General features: G+C 41.4%; 1 protein-coding gene and 1 non-coding gene across 16 annotated transcripts in view; both read left to right on the plus strand.

The window, feature by feature from the left end:
• Positions 1–15,180, plus strand: part of LOC6547488 (heterogeneous nuclear ribonucleoprotein L) — a 101,024-nt gene that overhangs the window by 60,554 nt on the left and 25,290 nt on the right. For 4 of the 15 annotated variants that reach the window (XM_015156342.2, XM_015156338.2, XM_015156350.2 and 1 more), the window contains exon 6: positions 5,411–5,482. The exons of 8 other annotated variants lie outside the window; for them this stretch is intronic. In XM_015156342.2, the coding sequence (XP_015011828.1) occupies positions 5,411–5,482 (72 nt within the window). The remainder of the gene's footprint in view (positions 1–5,410; positions 5,483–15,180) is intronic. 3 more of the 15 variants (XM_015156340.2, XM_015156343.2, XM_015156341.2) reach the window with 1 other exon arrangement.
• Positions 4,978–5,049, plus strand: Trnae-uuc. The gene has a single exon. It is a non-coding gene; the product is annotated as a tRNA-Glu (tRNA).

Genomic DNA, 15,180 nt, shown 5'->3' on the forward strand with positions numbered 1-15,180 from the left:
TTTTATGACACTACAATTCCGGCAAGTGTCTACATATGTGAGTGTGTGTGCGGTTGTGGTTGTGGGTGGGGGTGTGGGTGTGCGTGTGTGTGAGGGTCCTTCGGCCTGACTGCCTGCTGATTATTTTCGTTTTATCTAGAGGCCCGTGCCGTATTTTGGACCACCAATTTGTTTTTAGTGCCCTCCATATGCCGGCTGCAAATGTGCTTGTTATATAGATTACGGCATATACACAGATACAGATGTCTGTACTTGTGGGTGGTTGGGAGATTGTCGTTTGCTCCGCCCATCTAATACATCGTAATTATAACGGTTTTACTTTTCCAGAATGGTTTATTTTATGCCAAGCGGAGCAAAGAGTCTTCCCGTAATCAGTGTGAATAATTTGCCCTTTGTCCCTGCGATCTGATATGGTCTTTTATATGCAGAGGAACCCCTTCTGGCCACCCACATTTATGGGCGGCATTATTTCTTGTCTGCGCAATTGCGTGGACCCCACTCATTTAGAACCAATTAAAACGGCTTTTATTGCTGGCCACATAATGAAAACGAGCAACTTTTTGGCTAAGCCACACATTCAAAGTGTCCATCAGCCATTGAAATAGTAGTTTCTATGGCTGTGGCATTCGCTAGCATTATCCATCATGAATGAGTCTTAGCTTTCAGTGGTGGCTAATTATAAGAAAATAGTTGTAATGCAAACGCTTGATTGCAGTCGCTGACTTTTTGCCTGATCTTTTGAGTTCTCGTCCCACACTAAACTTTAACATAATCACAGCACGAAATCATCCATATCATCGTATATATCATCTACTCTACTAGCATACGATTATACACGGCTCGTTGAGGGTCTAGATACTATATAATATGACCTAGCTTAAGCCTAGCTTAGCATAACATACGAATACCACTCCTGAACCACATATTTTTGACAACTGAAGGGGTATATTTAAAAATCTATAAAAATCCAGGCGCTCCAGAGCTCTTTAGCCTTCTTTTTCGTTTTTGTTATACCAATTTTAAATGTGCCAGTGAATGAAAAGTGACAACGAAATAAGCAACGCTTAGTTCTCAGTTCAGATCAGATCAATTTTATCCTGTCGACACCAATCGCAACCATATATCAAGATACCAGCAGCAACAACCACACCAGCAATAAGCAAGCAACACAACAACAAATACTACAACTACAACAACACATCAAATGCGTCTTACTAAAACTAAAAAAAAAAACAAGAACTGCCAAGAATACAATTAACCCAACAAGAAACGTCTATGCTAAAACTACTAAAATCAACTATAAACCACACTTGTAAAATATGTCAACGAATCCCACCCAAAAAAAAAAAAGAAAACAACAAGCCACAAAAACATAGTGTATTATAAGACAAAAAATCAACACAACACAAGAACAACAACAGCCACATCAAGCAATCAAAAAAAAAAAAAGAATTAGGATCGAAAAAGAGTCTTCAACCCGAGTCTTCTACAATGTATATTGTAAACAGTAATACGATGTAAACCGAGTCAAGAATGCTAAATAAATACGAAACAAAAGAAACAACAAACATCGATATGCAAAAAACTAAATCAACAAAACGCAAACATTAATTAACTATCAACAACAAAGCTTCTCTCTTGCACTCTTTACCGAAGAATCGAAGTTATCAAGCTGAAGAAATGGAAAACTTGGTCGGAGAAGAATATCGACTAACCCTCCACTAACTAATATTAATTTTTGATTTCGTTTGCCAATTTGTTCATCCGTTTCTAATGATTTGTTTTTATTTTAGCAAAGTTTTCGGTTTCGATTAACAATAACAACCACCACTACAGCCACACGGATAAAGCTTAGAGTCGTATGAGTAGCATACCTAGCATCCACTGCGTGGGTCCCAACTTCTAACTGCTATATAATACCATTCTAGTACTACCCGCCCGTCCGCCCACCAGCCACCCACCTGCCTGCCTTGCCTGCCAAGCCATCCAAAACTAATCGATACTAACTAGCTAATCCCCCAACTAACCAGAGGTTACTACTGCCAGATCCTATCGAATGATAACCAATAACCAATAAGAGAAGCGGGAGAAAACGACTTTTCGAAACCGCACTGTTTGCTACCCTACTAACCCACTTTTTGTTGTGTATGTGTGCGTCTCTGTGTGCGTAAATAATGGGCTGACCAGAAACGAATCTATATAGATATAAATATATATTCTACCCCAAGTAAAAGACAAGTATTCCAACCAGAACATCTACAGAAAACAAATCTACTACTACTTTATAACTATAACTACAACAACAACAGCTACATCAACAACAGAATGCAACCAACAAAAAAAATATCTAAAATCTAAGCCAGAATGCACCAAATTCAAGAAAACGTTCAAATTCTTTTGAAATACCATTCAATTTTATGCAAACCAAGTAAAAAAAAATAAAAAAAACTGAAATTCAAAAACCACGAAAATGCAAAAAAAAATATATATATAAAGTATAGATATATGTATTTAAAAATAACTCTTTGGGCAGGACCAAGCATCACAACAAAAACGAAACTCGCAGAAACAAACTAAAAATTTTGCAAGAATTCTCACTGTCTCTCTCTCACTATCAAAAATCAAAATAAATCACAACCAACACTATCTACTATCTATCTCTATCTCGCTTGTGTTTGTCTGTGTGCAGGAGAGATGCAAAGCACTGTTGTTGTTGCACTTGATGATGCAGCCGAGGAGCGAGCGGAAAAGTGGGAAAATTCGGCGGAAAAGCTACGGATACTACGGATGCTACGGATGATACTACGGCCAGAAATGGAACCGGACCATCTCAGCGCCGCAACGCAACGAGCGTGGAGCCCAGAAGCTCCAAAATTCAAGAGATACCTGCATCACAGATACTAGCGGCACTAATACTACTGCAAAAGCTACTAGTACAACTGCCCGTACAACCCCAGCAATTAGTTGTCGTTATAAAGCCAAGTCGTATTTGAACAGATCCTTGAAATGTTGTTTGAGTGCCGCAAGTGCCACAAGACTGATTGACGGCATGTTGCAAGTGGCAAGCAAAAAGAAAGTTTTTGAATTTAATTGCATAAAACTGAAATATAACATACATATATCGGAACATATATCCGGAGCTATACATTCGAGCGAGTATGTTGCCAATTGTGGTTGTTGCTGTGCCTGATGTGTTACCAAACCAAAGAAAATCCGACGACACGCGTTTCTAAACCGAAAGAGAACGAAACACATAGAACTGCTTGTTGGATCTCATGTATAATATATGCATATACTTTTTGTTCTATTTACCATACCATGAACCACAGCTATCAATTCCAAATTGAAGTTTATTTAATTTACAGTTTTATTAACGGAACATGAAATAAAAATGAATTAAACAAACACCGTCTAGTTAAACATTTACCATTGGGATCTGTTCAAAGTTATAGTTATTACTATCGCCACTGATTTTGGGGCCTGTAGCGAGAGTTGTATGTACGTACGCTGGTGGTATTAGTCGGTATCGGTTGGTATCGCTTTCGGTATCGGATTCGGTATCGGATTCGGTATCGGATTCGGTATCGGTATCGGTATCTGTATCCGTATCGGTACCATACTGTATCCCATGAATGTAGTTCCCTCCGCCGGGCACCGAAACCCCGCTTTTTTTTGTGCCCGGCCGGTCTCAGAGAAGTGGTGGTATATTGGACATGAGAGGCGTCGACTACACAGCGACTGTGCCGGAGGTGAGTCAGTTGAAGCACTCTAATCTAACCCTATGTCTAACTACAAACCATTTCATAGCTTTAAGTGCAAAGTCAGAGTGTAAAATGTCCGAGCCCAGCACGCTTTAAGAAATATTTTCGCATTTAATAGCAGCTAAGTCTACAACTGCTGTAACTAGAATTACTCCCTCAACGAAATATATTCATATATTTATAATTAGAGCATAAGAACAATAATGAATTGTGTTGAATGGATTTTGGTCATGCAAACCAATTAGTCGAGATCATTATTCTCTCGAGTAGTTCCAGCATCCACTTGATATAATTTCGCAAGGCCGTTAAAACAAACTTTTCCAACCCCCGGCAATCGATGTAAATCATTAGTCCATTTAACCATAAAAAGTCAATAAAACAAACGCAAAATGCTGCACATAGAAATTAATTGCACCGAGCTGGGCGATTCATTTAGGGGTAAAATAGTGGGGCAGGCGAAAACAAAAAAAAAACACAAATAAATAAATAAATTAAACAGGTTCTGAACAACTCGTGGCTGGCCCATTAGAGGTGGCCTGTGCAGCTATTGGGGTCGCCATTGAGTGATTGCTGTATTTTGGTATTTTGGTCAGGTCGGTTAGTAGAAGTTGGCCCTGAAACTCAAACTTTGGCGGACCGTGTGAACAACCCAACAAGCTGGCTAAAATTCGCAATGCACAACTACTCGAGTTCTCAAATGATGGATTTTCTGTTTGGTTAGATGGTTTTCCTTACCATACCATCGCACACATAATACCTAATTCCCGATAATCTTGCTTAGAAAGCTCTTGATTTAGAGGGCTGTCGTCTTTTATCTTCTTCCGTGACGTATGGCTCATTTGTGTCCACTTCGTTTCGCTAAACGTGTGTGTGGTTGTCATAAATTAATCCACTTTATGTGTATTATATAAGCTGGCTGGCGTGAGTTTCTGAATTGTGTTTCTTTGTTTTATTTGTTTCATTTGCGATAGCTTGCTCTTTGACTGACCTGCCCCAACGTGGCCCTCGTTTCTTTTGTTCATCCCACTATATTATACAAATACTGATTCATTGGCATGCAAGGCAATGAATAACGCGCTACCAGCTGCACATCCCCTAATATTAGCGTGAAAATGATTTATTTTCTTATGCTGATGACTCTTCTGGGTCTTTTCCGCTGCGATGTTGAAAAGTGAGTGAAAAACGAACTATGAAAATGTGAGTCGCCATTCGTGGCTCCCATATGGTCTAGTGGCTAGGATATCTGGCTTTCACCCAGAAGGCCCGGGTTCGATTCCCGGTATGGGAAAGTTTTTTGCAACGTACTTCCCTTTTTTTTTTTGGTTTTGCTTTCTTTTGCAATTCTTGGAGGTTAACCGGATATCACATGGGTAGTTTTTTCAAGTTAGCTTTAAAGGAAAGAAAATCGAATGAAGAACAGAAAAGCAAGAAGCAACGCCACAGATACACACACCACAACTACAACAACAAATGCCAAACAACCAACCAACCAATCAACAACATCAACATCAACAACAACAACAACAGCTACAACAAAAAGCAACCAACCAACCAACCAATACCAAACCAAACCAAACAGAAATTCAACAAATTTGTGGATACATTTATCACGCGCAAACTGTTTGCCATTTGCTCTTATCTCATTTCAGTTAAGGAGATTGGAAATGGCCGCTCGCCATTACTGCAGGAGCCTCTATACGGTACACGACCTCAGCCCTACAGTGAGTAGAAGGCGCCTATTCATTTGTAGTTTCTGTTTAGCTGACAAATGTTGTGTCCCCTGACCTCTGACCCCTGATTCCACCCGCCCCCACAACCCACCCTCTCATTAATTTTGCGTTCCTTATTTCCGAAGCAAAAAAAAAAAAAGAACAAGAAAAAGAAGAAAAACCCAAACTATGTTGGTGCGTGTGATTGTTGATTGTTTGGTTGCGTTGAAATATTTGAATTATTTATTGATTTTCGTCATTCATGTGGCCACTAGAGCGAAGATCTCATAGGAGCCACATGAGTTGCGTTTGCAATCCGCTGGAAAATAAGGCAAAACCTTTGGGAAAAGGCACACAGACACTCGCTCCCACTGATTCACACCTGGCTGGGAAAAGTTCGCCTAATTGCAGGCTGTAAATGCAATCATTACAATTTTCTCGCCGACATATGCGCAATTAAATGAAAAATAATGAGCCAAACGCCGAGAGTGTAATCCTAATTAACTCGGGTATGAGAGCGACAAACACTCGACCCAATTTCCCTCGCTCGAGAATTCTATTAAGACAAATGGGCGAGGACGCTAACTTTTGAGTCAACAAATAATCGAATGCCAGACTTGTTTGGGACCCTAAAACGTGACTCGATGGGCCTTCCACCAAGCGAAAGTCGGCTTCCTGGGGAAAGGAATGAACCAGAATTGTGTCACCGCCAACAGAAGAACTGCAAAAGGAAATGAGAGCTGTACAAAGTGGGTGCTAGATAGAGCGTTGGTGATGGTAGTTCAATATTATTGTACGAACATGTGTCTTCATTTCGTTGTCGACTTTGTGGCCTGCCAAGACCATCAACACTTGCCTCTCCACTCGCTGCTACTACCACAAATCGATTCCGCTTCTAGCGTCTCTGTGTGCAGAGTGTGCGTGCAAAGTGCAAAATTAATTGATTTTTTATAGCATTTTCGAGCATTGCCCAACGTTTCCAATTCAATTGCGAGCAACGAAGTGTGAAATTTCCACCGAAAGCCAAGAGAATTGGGTCGAAGAGTTGCTTTCCGCTTGGCAATAAAATGATAAATGTGGCCTGGCCGCAAATCAAGGGGAAAGGATTTTCAAACACACAAAAACTTGAAGCGAAACTAATCCCTTAATTAAGGCAATTCTTTAGCCTCTGAATAAGAGTCGTTGGCTTAATTTGCTGGCATATTTACTTTGTTGCTTATCGATCGTTGGCAAACTTTCGCCAGCTAAAGGAGAGGAAACTCGACGCCTCGGGGCCGCACCTAGTTACAACTTTTGCATTATCTAAAGGCCGCAAACTATAAACTAAAAACCTCTGCCGCAGACTCAGCCTCCTGCTGCTGCTGCTGCTGCTGCTGCTTGGTTATCAAAACTTATGTAACCTGCCCTAAGGATATGCCGGCTCGTTTATAATTTTTGCCAGACAGAATCTACAGCCTCCCTGTGGATGTTCTAATTTGTTGTGCGTAAATAACATTTCGAATTGGCCTGCCTTTTTGCATTAGGTTAGGCCTTGCCTCAAAGTTTCCTTGGCAAACAACAATTGCTGGAGGAACTTCTCACTCCTGTATGGATGTTTGTGGGATGGGCTTTCGGATTCGGAGCCCTGGGCTTTGGGGACAGACAAACTGATGCAGAAGATTAAGTAAAAATCCGTCTCAAACTGATGCTTGGCTGCTGCTTTTAATTGCATTTTACGCAAAAGTTTAAGTTCTCGTCGTTGCCTAGGTTTCAATTAGAGGCTTGGGGTTTGCTCCTCCATCTCCATCTCCATCCAGATGGTCCATTGCTATCTGTAAGTGCTTATGCTTTGGCCCAATGCAACCCCCATGCGAAGTTTCTTTATATCAAATACTGTGGGGAGTTGGGAAAACTTTTGGCCACTGCTCGCTGTGTTCTGCTCCTCTTTTGTTGTATTCCTCGGGAGTTATTTCGTTGATTTTCGATTGTAAACGGTAGCCCCTGACCCCCAGCCCATCCAAAATCCTCGATTTCCCAACCCCCAAAGCTGGAAAACTTTTGCAAGCAAATTTTCTTATCCCTGCTATTTGTTTGATAATTGGCCATGGCCACGGCATTTGGCATTGTACACTCATGCCACCTCGCCCCTGTATTCCTTTTTTTTTTTTTGGGTTTGTGTGTGTTTGGATAAAGTTTTAGTTTGCTTCCAGCTGAAAAGTCGAAATTCAATTGATTTGAAAGGGCGCGCAGAACCAGGGAAGAGTTCAAAGTGTAATGGATTCATTCGGAGTTTGTTGTGCTCGGTTTTTATTTTTTATTTTTATTTGATTCTACTCTATTTCTGTTTGCTCTGACCCCCACATTTCTGCTCGGTTCGTTGCATGTTTGCTCGTGGATTTTGGCATGCTCGGGGCTAAATAGATGTGGTTAAGAGCTCAGCTAAATATGCTTCGTGTTGGCCAATATTTTTCCATGATTGGACCATTTGTTGCCTTTTCCTATTAGATGATTATTTCTTCTTTGCTGAGTTAATTTACAGCTGTCGAGCAGTTAAATCAACACATTTTGTAGTATAGCGAGTTTAGAGGGGAACTCCAAAGTAAATATTATTTCGTATTTTTCCTAATCAATTAAATAATTGAGTGTGCCAATTTTCATGAAAGCATTTGAGTTGTGCCGCCAATGAATACATTTATGAATGTGTTTTCTTTATATTCCGAATCAGCAGCACTCACCTATTCATTTCCGCCAACTTGCCAGATGAGTTTATGCATAGCTGATCACTTTTCCGTTCGTTGTTTTCCCTTTGTCAATTTCCCTTTGGGTTATGTATGGGCGTGCGCCCTCTTTCCCTGGCCTAATCAGAAAATAACAGGATGCCCAGTCTCAGTTGCACTTATGACAACCCCGAGTAAGAAAATTCCGACATTCAAAGGCGGACGAGCGGGATGTGTAGTGAATTCTGTGGGGGACTCTGCCGGAGTAGACGGCTTTCTTCTTTGGCTGCCTAATAAGCATCCTTGGGGAAATTATGATGAGCAGAATTCAATTTTGTGTTTAATTTGCAGTGAATCCGTTTCTTTCACTTAGTCGGACTTGTACTCTGCCTCGGACTCACTTTTAGTGCCGATTTTCCTGGCACAAGCGGAGTAATAAAATACACAGAACAGGAAAATAACGAAAGCAATCTTTGCTTACCCCCAAATAAGATCTTGAAGCCAACTTTTTCGGCTTTGTTTAGGCAGTGGGAAAAGTTTTTATTTTCCTCGAACAATTTTCCTTAAGTTTCCACCCGAACCGCAGTGAAAATGCAAATTTGTAGCCCCCTTTGTTTTCACTCTGCCCCCTTACATTATACAAATAAATTTCTATGTATTATCTTTCTCGAATGCATTCGCGACTCTTTGACCTTTTCTCCATTTGGAATTTTTCTTTGGCATTTAACCACAATGAGCGCTTTTTATTATTTGCTGTGAAACAACAATATCCGTTTTCTTTTCATTATTTTATTTATATTTTATGCCGGCGCTCTTGTGGTTCTTGCTGCTGCATAAATAGGCATTTTTAATTTTACCACAAAGTTTTTTGGGGTTCTTCATTTTGAGAAAGCAAATGAAATGCTAAAGTGATTTTTATTAAAAAGTTTACTTTTTAATCTGAAGTGCTCGTCACTTTCGTCTTATTCCCCTCCGCTCTTTTTCCTTATATTTATTTAATTTTTACGTCTGCTCTTTTGTTTTGCATAATTTTGCTCTGCGGTTTGCTGGCCGTCATGTGGCAGTGAGGTTAATTAAAATAAAAATTAAAATTGTTCGCGCTGTTTTCCCTTAATGTTAAAGCGCACTGAGGAAGACAAGTCTGCAGTTTTGCATTAACAGAAAACTTTCAGAAAGCCCGTTTTGTTAATTAGCATGCCATAAGGCCATAATCCCCAGAAGCCCCAAAAAGTATGCTAAGCAAGAGAAATTATTCCTGGGCTCTCTGCCTTATCCCAGTGCAATTTCAATTGCAATTCATTACGATTAACATATTTAAGGTCTCTGCGTGGCCTTTGTCATGTGCGTGGGGACATGAATCACTGATCATTCTCGGCAATCGTTCACACCTCTAAGCCCGGCAAATTCCCACTGGCAGTCTGTATATTGCCAGCCTGAGCCGCTCCCCTGGGTGGCCAGTGAAATGCGTGAAAGCCAAGCCGTCGCTCCCCAAAGGATAAGACTCCACTCGACTGGGCCGCAAAACCATTCGACAGCCACGAAAGCGCGCCTGTAAAAACAAAATGGCCAACAACCCGGCCGGAAGTCGTACGTTGCCTCGAGCTCTTGGCTCGAACAACTGTAAATGGGAGCGTGACTACAGCAGCTTGGTCTGCCATTGCGACTCACTTTGCTGCCGTTTCCGGTGCGGCAGGAAGTGTTTTTAATTTTAATGCAAGTACTCTTCTGACTACGCTCTGTGGATAAGCTGCAGATGAAAAAATACATCTTTTGGAACTTAAGCAAACTATTAAATATTTCCATGCAAAGTATCTTTTCTGAGGGTGATCCACAGAGCCATAACTTTCAAATACCATATAAAAATACAAAGGATTGAAATGGAAAATTAATATAAAAATTGTGAGCTATTCCGAACATAGAATAAAAAGATATACCAAATTTTAAAGCGGACATAAACAATTATTTATATAAATAATATTAATTAGAAAACTATCTATTTCTACGATTTAAATGTTTTTTAAAGCAATTTGGTTGTAATTTTTGTCTCTCAAGCAGCTGGAGCTTCTTTCAGCTGATGGCATCATCAATTCCTACCGCAATTCGAGCTTTTTATCAAAAATTCAGCAACATGCAATGCAATTCCCAAGTTTGAATTGTGTGTCATATATTTTGCATCCCCCTCAGCTTGTCCCACCTCCTGGGTCCTGCGTCCTGAGTCCTGCGGCTCCTGGTGCCTCTTGTTCATTGGTGTTGCTTCAGCTGCCATGGGGAAACTTTTATGAGAAATTGAACGTCAGAATTTGCCGTATCCACGGCAGTCTTGTGTTTTGCATTATTGCCATGCCATAACAGCCTGCGGCATTGCATTTGAAAGTTATCAGCGAAAAAAGCTGAGCAACTGGGGAGGCGAGAAAAAATAGGTGAAGAGAAGCCATTACAGCCAAGATGGGTAGTTGGTTACTTGGGTAGTTGGGTAGATGGGCAGCATCTGCTGCAGTTGGAATTCTGACGGAAAGTTACTTACTTGAGCTCGATTTCAGTTGTCGAGTGTTTTTCAATTGTTATGCTGCGCCGGAGCTCTCGAATCGTATCTGCCATCAACACATCATCTCGTGTACATATTTTTTTTGTGTGTTTCAGTGGGGGGTGTCGTTTATTGCGAAATATTGGCAACAGTCTGCCGCAAATTGAGGAAGCCAAACATTTACCCCAATCCCCCAGCCAATCCCCCCAGTTATCTTGGCCATCTCTGTGCTGTGCCATTGTTGTCGGAGAGCTGAGCTCCCTGTCACAATGTCTTTTCTGGGGGCCCAACTGTCTGTTGTTATTGAAACATTTCTGGCCAGATAATAATTTTGCTTTATTATTTTCTGGCTTCTGTCGTTCGGCCATTCAGTCCCATCGAGTGCGAGTGGCCTTTGTTGATGGTGCTGCTACTGCACTCTGTGAGCATCGATAATTGGCGAATTTTGGCACTTGCAGCCGCACTTCACTCCCCGCCCGATCCAAATCTGAATCTGACAAGCCATTGGCCATTTTGGGAAAGGGCCTTCCCTTTCCGAGCCGGTCGTTTTCCGATTGCTTAACTGTTGGCCAGCCCAGCCGCAGCAGTCCCAGCACTGGTGGGAAAATATGGCCAGCAATTTGGCCATCATCGTTGGCATCTCGTCATCGTCATTGTGCGTAATTGAGTGTAGCTTTCGGTGATGTCTCCTCAACATGTCGATTGCGCTGGAGAGCAGGACAATGAGAGGCGCATTCATTGTTCAGCCGGATAAGCGGACGAAATCAGTTGGCAGATTGAATATGAATATTGGCTAGAGGGACACTTAGCAATGCAGACAACTGCTTTCAAGCCACGTTAGTGCGGGCAAACCATCTCCTTTAAATGGTTTCTTGATAGGCTTAGTTGTGATGATGACAATGGATAATTAATTGCTGACCATAAGTTTAAATAGGAAATAATGCTCATTGACCACGTCGTACTTTCAAGAATTGATAATATTAGGGAAACTTTAATTACAAAATAAAAATGATAGGTAAGATAATAAGCAGCAAAATGTACGTGAAATAAGAAGCAGCATTTCATAAATCTGGGATTTGTATATGTGCATAATAGAGGCCAACCCTCTTCCGAAACAATCGTGTAGATCTCGTGCAACACTGCGTATGAGTAATAATTCAGAGGGCACTCCCATAGAAATATTGCCAGCTCACTGGGGTGCACTGAGGAGAAAATCTTTAGCGCGGGGTTCAGGGTTCCAATATCACATGTCAAGAGTCTCGAGTTCCTTGGACCTTGGGCCCTTTAGCCCGCGTTGTTTTTGCTGTTGTAGTCAGTGCTCGAAGTTGCATGCAACGCAAATTGGCGCATCGCATCTCCAGCCACTCAGTTCAGTTACAGTGGTGGCACACAGTGGTGGCACACTGGGACAGATTACATGCATGGAAACAAAAGACTGACTGGGACATTGTGCAACTGTCATCGGCGGTTGTCGTCCAACTAAGCATTTAATTTTAGCGCAGCCAGCGACAATTTTAGTGGTCGGAAAAGTCGGAAAAGCGCTCGCAGGCCCTGCGGCCACTTTGCTGTTGTTGCAATTGCCGCAGTTGCACAATATCTACGTACATACATATGTATGCAAACGGCTGTTAACTGTTGACGTTGGGAAATTGTAACTGTAACAAAAGACAAGGCAACATGTCCCCGAACACAATGAATGCGAACCGCGAATTGCGAATGCGAATGGCAAACGTCGCTGATGGCCGGGAAATTGAATTAGCAAAATGCCTGCAACTTGTGGCAACCGCTGGTGGGGAAAACTGATGAGGAGGGCAATGGAACTGGCAACTGACTCGAGAAAAACATCTTAGGAGGTCGGTCGCCTGAATTATGCACTACTCAAGTTAATTGCAGCATTTGCTGCATTTGGGGTGGCAGGATATAACCGACTACTACTCATGGCTAACATCTGACATCTTGGCTAGCTGGCTAAAAATGCAAAAAGGAAACAAAAAAGCAAAGGAAACTTATTCAATTAAACTTTGCCAGGCATGTAATGGAAAATGTGCTCCTAATGGAGGGCAACCTTGGGGCGGCAGCACAACTAGTAACCACCGACTGTGGGCCTGAATAAATTCTGTTTTAAATGAAATTTCGTTAAAATATAATATTTGCCAAGCTCCATTTGCCGGGCAGGAAGGCGTGTTCCACATGTCACATGCGTTGAAATTTTTCATTTGATCATCCTGCTGCTGCGGCAGCATCTGCAGCTGCACATGCAAATTAGAGTGTTATTATATGGGCCAACTCTGAACTAAGAGGCTCTGATGAATGGGAATTGTGCGGAACGCTGAGTGCTGAACGCAGAAAGCAAAACTCAGAGCTCAACCCTCGAGCGAGCATTTGACTTTTTGGCCAGCTCACGACAAAATCTCTGGGGACGTTGTTTCATTCAACACACACTGAGACACACTATTTTCCTGGGAAAACCGGCTCTGATTTATGCATGTCCTGTTGCCACATGAGTCCTTAGCTCTCCCATCCGCTCACATTGTTTGATTAATTTCATAAGCTTTGGCCCCGGGTCGCCAAAAAGGACAACACATGTCGCCCGTACAGTTTGTTTTAATTGTTGCAGCACTTCGTTGGCTTAAAGAGTTTGAGTGGTCGAGGAATTATACTCAGTGGGTTCTGATGGGCCATTAAATATTCCATTTATGGTCTTTAAATATTTATTCAAAGATGATGAGCAAGGGAAAGTGAAAATCGTGCGAAAGAAAACGTAATTTAAATAAAGTATTGTTAGTTGGCTCTTTTCAGATTGATCCATTGGCCAGCTGACCGAAAACCAAATCTGCAGATGTTGACAGCTCTGCTTAAGGAACGTTCCCTTGCAACGAAACCAGTTCTTATATCTCAACAGTTGTGTATGCAACAGTTTTCCTCTTCCATTGTGCAATTTCTTGTAAATTTAATTTCCTGCCTCACATTTCTGCTCATTTCTCATTTGCTGCTGTGCGCATTGACTCCTCTTGTTGGATTTGCATTTGGCAGGCGATGTCTTTATTGCTCATCAGCTATGCAGAATTCATTTCCCTATTCGTTCAATTACACAGTCATAGTTTTGGTTGATTTGCGAATCAAATATTTGTCAGGTGTCACAGCAAATTCAACGCATTTCAAAAGTTAATTAGTTTTGTGCTGTGGGTCTCTGAAGAAGTTTCCAATAACTTCCAATTTAAATTTGAAGCATGTCGGTTGTGGCTTTCTGCGGCAAAGTAATTGCCAATTAGTGCACGACATATGTAAAGAATATTTTCCAAAGTTTATTGTTATAGGCTGTAAAACGAAAAAAAAAACAACAAATTGACGAGAAATCAATTTTGGGGCAAATTTGCTGGGTTTTGCCAACCAATCGAATAAAAACAAATGTCAAATATTTGCCGAATTACTCAGCACAAATCCCCAAAGCCAAAAGTTATGTGCAAAAATGTTTTTGCCTGCCAATGAGACGTGAACTTTTATGGCGCTACCCCCCAAATAAAAAAAATAAAAACACATTCATCCCCAAGCCCCTGGCCCATTATTTTCAACCTGCACTCCAACGTCAAGGCAAACTAATTGATTTTAAAATAAATAATGACTAATCACCACCTGCAAGAGCGAGATCGAAAGCGAAATGTGTGCCTTGCCACCATTTCTCTCTCCTCGCTTCTGTACGTGAAAATTTCGTGGCATCCACCTCGTGCTCCTCATCTTCTGGCCTTTCTGGGTCGAATCCGGTTGCTGTGTAGACACGGGTTAACCCGTCCAGAGGGATCCCTTCCGCCGCTTGATTAATTGAAATTTCACTCACTGTCAAGGTGTATAGTTTGTGTGTGTGTGTTTGGGTGTGGGTGTGTTTGAACACGGTCACGTCCGTGGGCGCTAAAAAGAGGGGGCGGGGCAGCTGCAACTTGTCTCCACTAGCATATTTTGCCATCGCCGGTTGGAGGGGAGCGGCGGAATAGCGTTTTCAAATTAATTGAGTGCGCTAATTTTGGCAAAAAGGTTTTTTAATTGATGGCCCGAGTTTCGGGATTGTTGGAAAACTTGTTTACTTCGTAACTAGTTTGCTTCGAGCGTTCCAGTAAATATGGTAGTAGTTAGGTGGATTCAATATCAACTATACACAGTCCAAGTAATTGGCTCTTTAATAAACTCCCAATTCAAACGAATTAATTGTCTATGGCTCAAGCTTATGATTATAAGCGGATAGCGAACTTAACGTCATTAAATATTGTCGTCGAGTTTGAAACTAAACTCTTGCTTTAATCCTATTTCAAAAGTGTCTTTGATCAGTAAACCGAGGAAAGTTAGTTACTCTTTGGCATTCTCGATTTCCGTATGCTCATTACTATTTGGCCACGCTCAATTTGCATAGCATATGCGCATGCATGTGCTTTTGGCCTATTCTTCTGCATTAAGGCCTTTTAGCATTTGGGGCTCTCAGCTAACATCATTTCGGAAAA

This window comes from Drosophila erecta, unplaced genomic scaffold (genome assembly GCF_003286155.1).
Source record: "Drosophila erecta strain 14021-0224.00,06,07 unplaced genomic scaffold, DereRS2 tig00000092-arrow-pilon, whole genome shotgun sequence".
Classification (NCBI taxonomy): Eukaryota; Metazoa; Arthropoda; class Insecta; order Diptera; family Drosophilidae; genus Drosophila; species Drosophila erecta.